We start from the raw sequence: 13,362 nt of genomic DNA, 5'->3' as shown, positions 1-13,362 counted from the left end.
ACTCTCAAATACCTCCTATGTATTTTTCACTTCTACTCTAACAAAAAAGGATTGTTTTTTAGAATGATACCTCCAAGGGGATTCATTTTCAAAATCCCCTTCCTCATTTAGACTGTTTTCCTAAAATAAGTAAATTCAACTATTTAATCATTTAGTATTCCACTTATAGAAACAAGCAGGAAATGCTGTAGTTAATTAAGAAACCTGTTCAAAGTGATGATAACAAGTATAATTGTAAGTTAAGTCAAGATGCAGATGGAATATAAATATAACATGAATCAGTGATTTTCACTTTGAGAAATGTTAGTTTCTGCATTCATCTTGTAAAAAATATATCTGCCTATGCTTGGTAATTCTCAATGTCAAATAAGTATATCATAGTTAATCTAAAATAAGTTAATTGTCCTTAAACTCATATTGAGATTAAGCAATACATTTGGAATGAGAAACATGAGATGCTTTTTAGGAAAAAGTGGTATAAAAACTAATGAAACAAGATGGAGAGAAAATACACAGCTTGATCAAGTAAGCACTGTTTTTGCAAAACTTTTCTTCCTTCACTAAATCAGCTGGCACAATACTTTCCAACCCTAACTGCCTCAGTGGAATCACATTTTCTCCTTTCCTGAACTGAGATGTTTGTTTGTTTGTTTGTTTTACCCTCTAAATGTAAAATTTCAAATAGAAATTAAGATGAAGTTCTGACTTTACAATAGTGGGACATTATGAAAACTTAAAAACAAAAGAAACTCAAGCTTTTCAATGCAAGACAGAAATATATAACTTCTTCACTAAACAATTTATTTCTAAATAAACTCTAACCTAGTTCTTCAAAATATGATATAGTAGTTGTTGAAAGAAATGACAAATACTGCACTTTAATTTTCAGATATACTGTTCTATGTAATGTAATTTCAGTCTCCAAAGACTCATGTGGGTCTAGAAAGTACATTGCTCACTCTAAGATATACACCTTACACACTACTTAAAATAATTGGATTGTATTTTTAAAAATATAACTTCAGAGTAAACCTCATGTCCCTAAAGATGTTTTCTATTTTGTACCAATCCACGAAATGTCTCATTTCTCTTAAAATTCATTTTATAGCAAAAGAGTATCAAACTGAATCAAAAGTTTCTCTAGAATTATTCACATTTTTCTTGCTTACTATTATGACTGAATTTAGATTGTTAGGCATGTGGATCCGAAATTGTGTATGATACCTGTTCCAGGATTCTACTTCTGTATAACAAACTATCCCAAATCTTAGTCGCTTGAAACAACAATTTATTTAACAATGTTGTCTCATAATTCTAGAGGCTGATGGGTTCCGCGGGGCAGTTCTTGCTTAACATCTTCATATAGGTGTAGGCAAATCATAACTGTGGTTGGAGTCACCACAGACTTCTTTACTTATACATCTGATGCCTGGGCTTGGGGATGGCAGAAAGAGCTGAGGCTGACCAGGCATATGTCATATTTCTCCCCTCGTCTTTCCTTTCCTTCCCACTCCCCTCCTTCACACATGTGGCTTCTCCAAATGGTTAGCTTGGGCTTCCTCATATTCCAGGCTACCTCAGGGTAGTTAGAGTTCTTACATGGTGGCTGACTTCTCCCAAGAAAACATTCCAGTTGCCTGAATGAAAACTGCAATGCTTTTTATAAGCCAGCCTCAGAAGTCTCAGAATGTCACTCTGCTGCATTCTATTGGTCAAGCAGTTTACTAAAGGTGAAGAGGAGGGGAGATAGGCCGCACCTCTCCATTAGAAGCATTAACAAAGAAATTATAGCCATCTTTAATTCATCACAATACCTATTCAAAAATGTAAGCTTGTCAGATTTCTTTAAGCTTCTTTTTTCTTCCATGGTGAATGTAAGAGATCAAAATTAACATAAAACCCCTAAACTCAGGGTATGTTAATTATTTAGCTAATTTATTAATTGGTTATTAATTAGCAATTAAGAAAAGCAATATGGAAACTTACGTAAAATTTTCCTTTGTGCTCAGTTTGGCCCTTTGACAAAAACACTCGTTTTAAGATAAATATTTTAAATGACACCACCAAACTTCTAAATGTATAGATCGATGTTGAGAAACTCTGTTCTTCTCATAACAGATAATTTCCCTAAATAAAACAGCATTACTTCTAGGTGTCTGTTCCAGTCATTTGTTACCACATGACAAACTACCTCAAACTAAATGGCCTGAAAGAACAATCATTTTACTATATCTCACATTGGTAGATCAGCATTTTGGGCAGGGCTAAATTGGGCAGCTCTTTATACAGCATTGACTGGGGTCACCAGTAATGTATATTCAGCTGGCAGCTGGACTGGACTGGAGGGTCCAAGATAGCTTCACTCACATGCCTGACACCTAAGCCCATCCCCATCTTCTTTTGGTGGGTTCTTAAGGTCTTTCCAGCAGACTTGTCAAACTTCTTACATAAAGGCTCAGGGTTCCAAAGGCAAGTATCCCCCCAAAAAAAAACCAGGAAAAGAAGTTGCCAATAGCACAGGCCTGTGCAGGACACTGGCACAGCATCTCTTATGCCAACATCTTTTGGTCAAAATTGTCACAGAGTCCATCCAGATTCAGGGAGAGAGGGCATAGACCTCATCTCTCGATAAAAAGAATTTGTAGCTATCTTTAATTTGCCACAGGTACTATGAAGAGGAAGACAATTCCAAAGCCATGTGCTAAAATCTTTCTTGGAATTCTCTTTGGAGTTATCTGGAAGCCAGATACAGAGGAGACTCAATTAATGTGAATTAAAAGTAACAATGAACCAATTATACAGAGGTTATTACTTACATTAGATTGAAAAGGTCAATCCAGAAGTATTAAATGTGGAAACATTTTCCAATTATGGTTAAATCAGAGTCCTTTAATGCAAAAAGTTGCTGCATGGGAGTTTTTTTTCAAAATTGAATATCATATATCTATTAGGAGACAAACACCAGTTATATAATGTATTACATTCATTTCTAGTCAATCAGAAGGTACTTGTAGAAATAAAACATAGTTTTTTTCTTTAGTCTCTTTCAAAACTTAAAAAAACACTAAACACACTTTTTATACCCAATTGTCAAAATAAAACTTGGGTCTTATTCAACTTTGTTTAGCACTGTTATATAAATGGGCCATCTGAGGCTACATACAAGTACACGTTCCCACAGATGAATAACATAAGATTCAGGTTACCAGGACCTTCCACAGTCTAACATACAAATTCTCCAGCCTCATTTATCACTGGTTTCTTCCCAATGCCCGCTAGTCAAAGACCACCAGGAACACACCTGTAATTGAACAAACTGGGTTTTACTCATTGAGGTAAAAGAGACTGAATACCATGAGGAACCATGGGCATCTCAGTAAAGTGTTAGGACTTATAGAATTTGAACTTGTTTTCCATAACTTTGGGTGTCTTACTAAGTCTTATTTAGGAAGAAGAAAGATTAGTTCAAGGTTGAGGTTGTAATTGGCAAAGAAGCAGAAGTCATCATATTAGACTGGATATGGTGATTTTGGTCATTTTTTGTGACCTGGACAAGGTTCATGTCTTGTCTACGTTCAGAGATGATAATACAGTGATTCTTATTTTCTTGATCCATCACTGACACAGTGATTTTTGTCGGATGTTGATGTTCTGTGAAATTGTTTACGTTCAGCAGAATACCAATTCCGTGTCCAGGCCAGCTCCAGATATCAGAGGCCGCTTCTCTCTTCCATTCAGAAAATGCCATACTCGTACTGGCCTTGAGTTTTCTCTGGCCCCTGTCCGTACTTCTGTCCTTTTCAGTGCCCTATAACTTCAGGAATCCTTCCCTTAGCACTCAACTCAGTTTTCTCTCTGACTCCTTTGCACTGCATATTCGTTGGTTACTTGCGTTTACACTGTTTCCTCAGATAAGATTGTAACACGAATCTCTCTCAGCTCTGGCAGAGTACTGCAATTCACAGGCACCTCGTTTATAGTAACAAAAAGGGAAAAGGGAGAGGTTCATTTTCATGTTTCATAAACTAGAGCACACGTGGTGAAACTGCTTCACTAAATTCAGTAAAATCGTCTGGACGCAGACCTCAAGAATCCTGTCAAGAACTCGATAAGAACTCAGGTCTGAATGAATCACTGCTGGTCACGAACAACAGAGTTTCTCTTGCTCCCTCAGCCTGGCGTGAGACTACATTTCCCACAATCCTTCCGGGCCAACAAGGCGCATCGAGGTATTAAACTACAATTCCCACAATCCTCGGAGACCGCCCTTTCTCAGCCCCATTTCCCACCTTACCTTTCGGCCACTTCACTCCGAGGAACTAGGTCGCGAGAAAAGGAGGAACCGCCATTTCCTCCGTTTTCGGTCTCTGCGCCTTTTGCAGGCCTCCCAACAGCGCTATGTTGGGACAGAGCATCCGGAGGTTCACAACCTCTGTGGTCCGTAGAAGCCACTATGAGGAGGGCCCAGGGAAGGTTAGTGTGTAGGGGCCCGGGTTCGCTGGGGAGGGGGCACTTGGTTTCGACTCGCTGAATTCCCAAGGCCGCTATGGGCGGTGGAGAGGGAGAAGGTAAGCCGGAAATTTGGTCTGGGACCCCGGCTAGCTTTCCATTTCTCCCTGGGACCAAAGCACAGGGAGAAGGCACAGGACCCTGGATGCGAGCCTTAGTCGGGAAGGTAATGAGTAGGTAGAGCTGGAAGCCCTACCCAGCCTTAGCGCCCCCCCTCCTTGCCCTCCAAGATCTAAAGGGCTGTGGAGATACTGGCGGCGGATACATCGTGTCTCAAAGTCGAGCTAGAGGTCACCGGACTAGGAGTGAAGGTCATTGGAAAGTAATGAAGACATGAGGGCCTTTGGTTGTGAGTCTGATCTTATCTAACTAGTTGATCAAATTATAACTATTAACCCTCGGGTAAGGTTGGGTTTAGCTTCAAATATAAATAGCTTATATCGCATAGTTAGCAGTAAGAACCTCCGAGGGTTACGCGAGGCCCGAGTAGTAAAGGGCTGAGAAAAACGGTGTTGAAGGTAGAGCCGCTTGGTTATGAAAACGTCAGCCTTAGTGCAAGTAACATTAACCTGTTCCTTCTTTACTGAATAAAGTAGTTTTCCAACAAACAGTAAACTAGAGCAATGCTCCATTCTGTTATACAATGACTTTTGGAGAGCATTTTCGATTTTCTAAAATAAAGAGCTTCTCGCTGTTTTACACTTGAGTTCTGAAGATCAGGTGCTCAGTAAAGCCAGATATGTTTTTACCTTTTAGTGTGGTGAAGGTCATAGGACTTAAAGGATAATGTTTTAAAAGGTGCTGCTATGATATATGGCATGTATAACCTGATAATGTAAAGAAAAAAAATTTGGTATCTCCTGTGTACTTTTTTTTGATCGATACAATCAGATGACTTGAAGTTCTCTTTTTTTGCCCCCAACAGAATTTGCCATTTTCAGTGGAAAACAAGTGGCGGTTGCTAGTTATGATGACTCTGTACTTTGGATCTGGATTTGCCGCACCTTTCTTTATAGTAAGACACCAGCTGCTTAAAAAATAAGGATGTTTTACTTAATCCATGAAACAGGTAATTAATGGATTTCTAATAAAAGAGAAGCAATGCTTTCTCTTTTATTTCTTTCTTCATCTCTTCTCCACCCCTCCCTCAAGGGAAAAAAAATTACAAATACATTTTTGTGGGTAGGGCTAATTGCTGAAGGGAAGTGTATAGATGACGTTGATGGAGACTGGTTAATAAACCTAGTAGCAAATGTTTCTTTACCTGAGCCCAGGGTTTTTTGAGGTCTACTGTTTATGAGACATAGTTTTACGTTAATAATCTCATGTGGCTCCCTAGCAAGTCTATGAAGTGGATATTAACCTGATCCGAGACAAAAATGTTAAGTTGCCCAGTATTGTACAACTAGTGATGGTGGACCTGATTTTTACCCAGGCTGTCTTGTTCCAGAGCTCCACTCTTATCCAGATAAAGTTCTAGTAAACTAATTAAATGTTAGTCTATCTTGATGGCAATAAATGTTAGTATATGTCTTGTGTGCTGGAGGTTAGCAAATTCCCTATGTGAGAAGAAAATATTTAGTTAGCTTAATTATAAGCAGAATTTTCCTCAAAAAAAAAACACTATAGGCAGCTCTGGGGTAATTGGAATAAATTCCCAAAATATACTTTGGAGAGTAAAGATAGTATTTGTCAAGTTTAGAAGGGAAATGGTTTATCCAAGCCATTAATATGGAAAGATTTTGGTGCATATGATGAAGCAAATCAGTATGAATGAAGTCATGATACTGTAAACGCTTTCTGATGTACCAGTCATAAACTGATGAACAGACAATGCATTAATGAAACTACATGATTTCTGTTAAATGAATGGGATTTTTTAAATACCATTAGTTTTTTTGTGTGTTTTTATTCACAGATATGAAGAGGAGCATTTTAAGAGGTGCAGTCACTTTGAAAAATGGATCAAACTGTTGAACTCAACATACTAGAAATATTTGTAAATAAACTTATGGCATGAATCCTTAATGCCTCCTCTCTGAAATACAAAATGTGATAATGAGCATGTGCATACTTTTTTATTTGGGTAATATCTCTGTTAGTTTTTTGACCAAAATATGTATTATTTAGCTTGTTTCTTTGTCTTAAATTCTCAGATTTTATAGTTTAAAGGGAGAGTAAAGATTTACTTTCAGTCTTTACTTCGAAGGAGTAAATTGGTTTTTCTCCATGAGTGATAATCATGAGGAAAACCAAATAGTGATGACAGATTAAAGTTTAAGAGCTTCGTTTTTTACCTCCAGACCTATACCCTAAAACAAATCTTTGCCTTGATAAATGTGCTGCTGACCAATATTAGTCGTGTTTACACGACTAGAAGTATGGTATTTGAAATGGAACGTAACAGCACGTAAAATAGAATGTAGGAAATATTACTGATTTATTCTGGAGCTTCGACTAGTAGAAATGAGGTAAAAGATGGCTCTCAGCATTGTTGAATCAAATTTACATGAGTAGTGAAATGCTGCTTGCCGCATAAAGTGTAATTACTTAATTTCTAAGGCTGTGTATTAGGGTAAGGAAAAAGTAGCTACTGAATATTTTAATCCTGGTTTGGTTACTTTTAGAATACCACTGGTGTTAGAAGAATACTATAAAGCAGAGGTTATAAACTGGTGGTCTGTTTGGCCTGTAGACTTTTTGGTGAGAGGAGGTGCTGTACTGATTTTAAACCAATATTTAATACCAGAATATTTACATAAAGTTTATATTTCTGGATTCTTAAGAAACTGCTCTGGGTGATTCTATATCCCTTAATGGAATGAAACAGCTGTCTAGGTCACACCTCCCAATAACATTAGGTTTCCTATATGTCCCTAGTGTTAAACTGCTGATTTGCTGAAACTTTATTTTTTTATTTTATTTTTTTCTCTCAGTTTGATGCAATTGAATCCAAGTCACTTTGTCCAGCTATTCCCTATACTTGTGTGTCATTGTTTTTTGATTATCCATTGATGAATCAGATGTTGTTTGGAGAGTTTTTAATGGAACATCGAGGCTTTCTACTTTTGGGAAAAGTAGAAACGAGTAAGTTTAGGGTTCGTAAAATGATTCTGAATTCTTGTTTCAAATCTTTGCCCTTAAATTACATTTAGCTATCTCTTGTTTTCTTGGAGAAAATGACGATAGAGCCTACGTCATATAATTTTGAGAGTCAACGAGTGATATAAAAACATGTCTGGCAAGTCCTAAATGAAGGGTTTTTTTTCTGTTTTACAATACATTAAGAGTGAAATGTTAATTTATTATCAGACAGCAAGGTGTAGGTAGAAATCTGATTTATTAAATTTGTCTTCCTAGGTTAAAGTATTTGAGGATTATACAGTCACTTAACATTGCCTGTAGGTTCTGTGACTTGAAAACGAAACCAATTTTATCATAGACTAATTGGTATAAACAAGTTAGCATATTTCTGATCAAAAAAAATCACTAAACTTCTAAACAAAGACCCAAAACACTTCTAATATTAAACGTTGAAATAAATGTGGCATATCCATACATTGAAGAAAGATTAATAGAAACTATTATTTTCCAACCTGTTTATTCCAGCTCTGGGTTGAGAGAGGCTAGATCCTATCCTGGCAGCTCAGGGCATACTCAGACAAACCCACACTCACTCCGACTGGTACAATTTAGACATGCCAGTTAAGCATGCACATCTTTGGGATGTTTAAGGAAACCAGAGTATCCAGAGAGAACCCACACAGAAGTGGGAACAGGCAATCCACACAAATCGTGGCCCTAGCCAAGAATCATTTTCTCATCTGTGTTATAACAACATTTGCCAACCTGTATGTATATGAGATAAAAACGCTTCCCTGTTCTGGTGTAGGTGCCATGGATTGTCCCATCCACAAAAAGTTTTCAACAGGCTGACTTTTAGTGTGTAGTGAGTGGTAGAGACCAGAAAATGCTTAGTTCCTGTATTGGGGTTCTCCAGAGATGCAACCAACCTGATGTGTATATATTGACTTACTTAAGGAATTGGCTCATGCAATTGTGGAGTTTGACAGGTCAAAAATCTGATGGGGTAGTACTGAAGAGTTGCAGTTTTCATCTGAAGCATCTGTTGGCAGAATTTCCTCTTCTGGGCAGTTGGTCTTTTTCTATTAAGGTCTCCAACTGATTGAATGAAGCTTACTCACCTACCACATGAAGAGTAATCACTAATTTCATCCAAAAAAAAACTTCACAGAAAAATCCATAGTAATGTTTAACCAAATCTCGATACCAGAGCGCAGCCAAATTGACATAAAATTAACCACAATTTCATATAAGCACATGACTTCAATATAAAAACTTTTTGTGTTGGCTTGAAATTTTAAACAGAATATTATTTTTTATAATTATATAAATATTCTCCCATAGTTTTTTTAATTCAAGCCAACACAACCACAAGATTCCCATAAAAATCAAAATTCTCGGAAAGAATTATACGGGGTGGACCCGTACATGCCTACATGAAGCTAAGCTAGGCCAAGTAAAATACCTTATGCAGATGTTTCCCTGACTCCAGAATACTGGAATAGGAATTTTGGCAGGAGCCGGTAACACGATTTTTCAAGAGAGGCCACTACTGCTTCCATAATTAAGCTTGGCTACCCTAAAGGGAAAAAAAAATAACCATATTTTTCTATGGAGTCAGTAAGAAAGGGTTAATTAAGAATATGGGCTCAGGGGTTGGAGCTCCTTGCTCCTAACTCCGAAGGCTGCCAGTCTGATTCCCACATGGGCCAGTGGGCTTTCAAACCACAAGATTGCTGGTTCAACTCCTCAAGTCCAGCAGGGGATGGTGGGTTCTGCTCCCTGCAACTAAGACTGAACATGGCACCTTGAGCTCAGCTGCCGCTGAGCTCCCAGATGGCTCAGTTGGTTGGAGCGTGTCCTCTCAACCACAAGGTTGCCGGTTTGATTCCCATAAGGGATGGCGGGCTGCGCACCCTGCAACTAGAAACGGCAACTGGACCTGGAGCTGAACAGCACCCTCCACAACTAAGATTGAAAGGACAACTTGACTTAGGAAAAAATAAATAAAAAATAGGGGCTCAGGACTAATACTTGCTCAGATTCAAAGCCAGGTTTGATCACTTCATCAAGAGACTATCTTCCTCGGTTTCCTCATGTCAGTATCTTAGGGTAGTTGTGAAGATCAAAAATAGAAATATGCCTATGTTTAGGTAAGTTTCTTTAGGCTTCTGCTATAGAGTGCTTAATGAAAAATGTGATGGAGGAACTCAAATGGACTTGTGTAAATGATTCCAAGTTAATCCCAAAGCCAATCCAGTTTCAAGTAGGTATTTTCAGTTATACTCTAGCTACAGTTCTAACCAGATGACCACAAATACTTCATCCTTAGTGATGTAAAAATGCCTGGAGTCATGCATGGTACTACTATGTGGGTCATAAAATAAGCTGTCACCATCAGTGAAATTCCAGCTCCTTAGCATGTCATCCTGGCCAACAGCTCCAAGGGTTTCATGTCCCACTTCCGTATCTTAGCTTAGGGGCCACATTTTTTGTAAAGATTTTCCCCTACTGACTCCTCGCCATTATCCCAAACACTGTACATAAGTCAACAGCACCCTCTATAATTACCTCAACATTGTAGTGTAACTACTGATTTCCTTACATGTCACCCATGCCAGCTTGTGATCCTTGAGACCAAGGAGGCTTTTATTTATTCTGGTATCCTGCATGTATAATTTAGTGAGAGGTCAATGGACATTTATTGAATGGTTATTGAGTTGAAGCCAAGAATAATAGAATTACCTAAAAAGAGCAAATCCCAGGCCGCCTAGTCTGTACACCAAAATGGTGTCTGTTTCAGTGTTTTCTGAATATAAATGAATTTTTCCCAGGTAACTTGCTGAGTGGGGTTCTCCAACCAAATATATATTGAAATAATCCAATTATCACAGACTCAAATTAGGAGTTTCTGCCAAAACGTGACTATGTCACTGACCACACTATTTATTTACTCCATCTATATTTTTTGTAGACAGCTTCCCTTGATAAAAGAAAGTGTTGATTTACATTCCAGCAGTAGATACTGATCTTGTTTCAGACCAGCGTTTGAGAAGAACTGGTTTAAAGAATTAGGGAATGTATGGTTTTACATAACAAAATGCAGAGCTCAGTGAATTTAAGGGCCTCTTTTACTCAGCCTCTTGTTCCTAAACTATTTCTTTGTTACAGGATAGCTGTGCTACAGTTCCAGGCAACCCATACAGACAACAATATCCAGCAAGAAAAATTACTGGTTCAAGTTATTTTTTAAGAATGAAGAAAGGTTTCCTAGAAACCCACCAGCAGACTCCTCCACCACTTACTAGCCACAAAGATTATATATCCATTTCTAAATATAACACTAACAAGGGGAATGGCAGGTGCCACAATGATTAGATTTGAGCAATTAGGATTTTCTCCCAAGTCATGTGGGAAGAATGGACCCTGGAACAAATCAGGATTCTAATAGAAAGTGAGAAGAAAGGGGATGTTGGGTATGCAAAAGACAGTGCCTGCTGCAATTATTCTGTATTTGTATTCTGTATACTGAAAAGATAAACCCAAATGTCAAAATGTAATAAGCCTTTATTTTAGTATATCTAATTAGTAAAGACCTTAGCACAGGTCTTTAGAACTTCAGAATAAGCCGAATATAAGAGGGAATAAGCAGAATTTTATTCTAAGCAGAATCAAAGAGGGAATAAATAGTGTTACGATTTTTTTTTGTTTCTTTTCAATAGAAAGTAAATTATTCTATAATAAGTAATGAAAACTTTTACATGACTTACACTCTGCCGACATCAACACTTTAAATGTTTATTCATTATGAAATTGTATTTTTGTTCTCATAGCTATTGAAATTTTATAAATCAGAAGGAAGATAGACACTTTCTATATAACTAATATAGTGAAGATTTTTTAGTGAGTATATAATTATAATTTATAGTTGACTTTAGAGAGAGAGACTTCTTAAACTCATATTTGAATATGAGCACAAGATACTGAGGTCCTTCTCTCACCTGGGGTAGTAGTCGTTAGTGCTTTTCACAAATGCGCCAGTTTCTACTCTAATGCACAGCAGAATTGAACTCTGTTCCCTTTGCTTTGACATGAAAATATGAGCAGAAATGTTTTACTTCTTCCTGGAAGCTTTAAAAGACAGTGTACAGCTCACCAAGTTCTCTTCCTCCTGCTGCAGGCATATAACCTCCGTCAGCCTGGATGCCTGAGAGACTAGTGAGCACAGCCCTTTGTCGGATGTATAGAGTGAGCAAGAAACTTTCATTGTTTTAAGTCCCTTGGGTTTGAGGATGGTTTGTTAATGCAGTAAAACTTGGCCTACCCTCATTGAAATACTCGGGTACTCCATATGACCTTGAAAAGGATTACTTCTCTGCACCTCTCATTCTTCAGTTGTAGAATTCCATGTCAACTCGATCTTCTAAGCACTCTTCCCATTTAAAATGACTTGTATATATAACTACAAACACGGTACCACACAAAAGTCTGGCTCATGGAAGTAAGGAAAGATCTCTCTTCACTGCTTCCCAAATGTGAACAGGGGCCACAATGATGAAGGTAAATAGTTTTCGGCTTCTCAAGTGGATTTGGAGCTGCAGTTTTGAGCTGCTACATAGTAGACATTTCCACCTTAGCTCTCATTTTAATGGACCGCACTTACCAATTGGACACCTTTGTAAAAATTAGAAAAATCAGTGCCTTTCAGGTGGACACAGCATCGTGCCAGAACAAACTCGTTCCCTTGTCCAGTCACTTGCATTGTACATTGGAAAACAGTCAATTCTATGTAGCATTCCTGCACAGTCATCTCATATTTGAATATTTTAGATTATTCCTACTAAAATTCAATGTCCCCTCCCAATTTTCCCAGATTTAACAAAAGACAGATATCACAATAATTGATACTAAATAATTATGCAGGATTTTAATAGTGTTCTATATACTTTAGAATAAGACTTCTGTGTTTCTTTGCTGGATTCCAAAACTAAGTGCCCTGCTTCGTAAATATTAAGCTTTCAACAGATATATTTAGATAGATGGAGGTAGGATGACTACTGATTGGGTTAAATAGTACTTTCCAAGTATATGAGGAGCCAGCCTAGGAAATTTTCTCCCGATGCCTCGAAACAGGAGATGGTCAGTTAAATATCTATATGTTAATAAATTTATCAGGCTTACATCGTAACCCTGATTCACTCAAATTAATATAATCAACAAATCCCCCTTTTTATGTTTTGTGACCTTTACTCAATGTAGTTCTATGTATAAACTGCATAATGTGAAATCTCTATTCATGCTTAAGCTCTCATGCTAATTACCAAAATCACACTTTTTCCAGATGGTATATCTTAGGTTGAACCCTATGAAATTACCAATGTTTCACAGTTTTGACCTGGAAGACAGCCATTACTGATGGTTCAGTGGTCATAGTTTGCCCTTTCAGGTACCGGATACCTTTCCCCTCCATACGTGTACCTGTTTGGGAAGCCATGGATTTTCCCATGGCCATAAATTGATTAAGTGGGTCGTATACCCTCAATGTAGCAGGATTGGAACTGTTTAATCTGGGTATCATTATTTTATTATCAACTAAAGAACAAGATAATCTAAAATTCTCAAATGCAGCCTTTACCCCAACAGTCTGAGTTTTGGGGGACATTGCTATCAATTACAGTACTAAAAATACCTCCTGATGCACGCAGTAGGATGATTGTATAGCAAGACTCTGGCTTACAATCTTTGCCATTATGGTATTTAATATGAATT

At 37.6% G+C, this 13,362-nt stretch overlaps 1 protein-coding gene and 1 non-coding gene across 2 annotated transcripts; both read left to right on the top strand.

The window, feature by feature from the left end:
- The first annotated feature begins 4,291 nt into the window (after nucleotides 1–4,291).
- On the top strand, nucleotides 4,292–6,572 carry COX7C (cytochrome c oxidase subunit 7C). Its single transcript, XM_019746373.2, has 3 exons — nucleotides 4,292–4,473; nucleotides 5,435–5,578; nucleotides 6,428–6,572. The coding sequence occupies exons 1-2, from the start codon at nucleotides 4,399–4,401 to the stop codon at nucleotides 5,549–5,551; spliced, it is 192 nt and encodes a 63-aa protein (XP_019601932.1). The 5' UTR covers nucleotides 4,292–4,398; the 3' UTR covers nucleotides 5,552–5,578; nucleotides 6,428–6,572.
- On the top strand, nucleotides 6,255–6,317 carry LOC141570912 (small nucleolar RNA Z39). The gene has a single exon (XR_012495354.1). It is a non-coding gene; the product is annotated as a small nucleolar RNA Z39 (small nucleolar RNA).
- Nucleotides 6,573–13,362: the final 6,790 nt, after the last annotated feature.

The sequence above is a fragment of the Rhinolophus sinicus genome, linkage group LG03 (genome assembly GCF_036562045.2).
Source record: "Rhinolophus sinicus isolate RSC01 linkage group LG03, ASM3656204v1, whole genome shotgun sequence".
In the NCBI taxonomy this organism is placed as follows: domain Eukaryota; kingdom Metazoa; phylum Chordata; class Mammalia; order Chiroptera; family Rhinolophidae; genus Rhinolophus; species Rhinolophus sinicus.
This window is presented reverse-complemented; position numbering and strand designations above follow the sequence as displayed.

What these genes read in the sequence shown, in the direction of transcription:
- COX7C (XM_019746373.2), top strand. Translation starts at nt 4,399, where the DNA reads ATGTTGGGACAGAGCATCCGGAGGTTCACAACCTCTGTGGTCCGTAGA. An exon ending in ATGAGGAGGGCCCAGGGAAG is followed by an intron (nt 4,474 to 5,434) that starts GTTAGTGTGTAG and finishes TGCCCCCAACAG; the next exon opens with AATTTGCCATTTTCAGTGGA.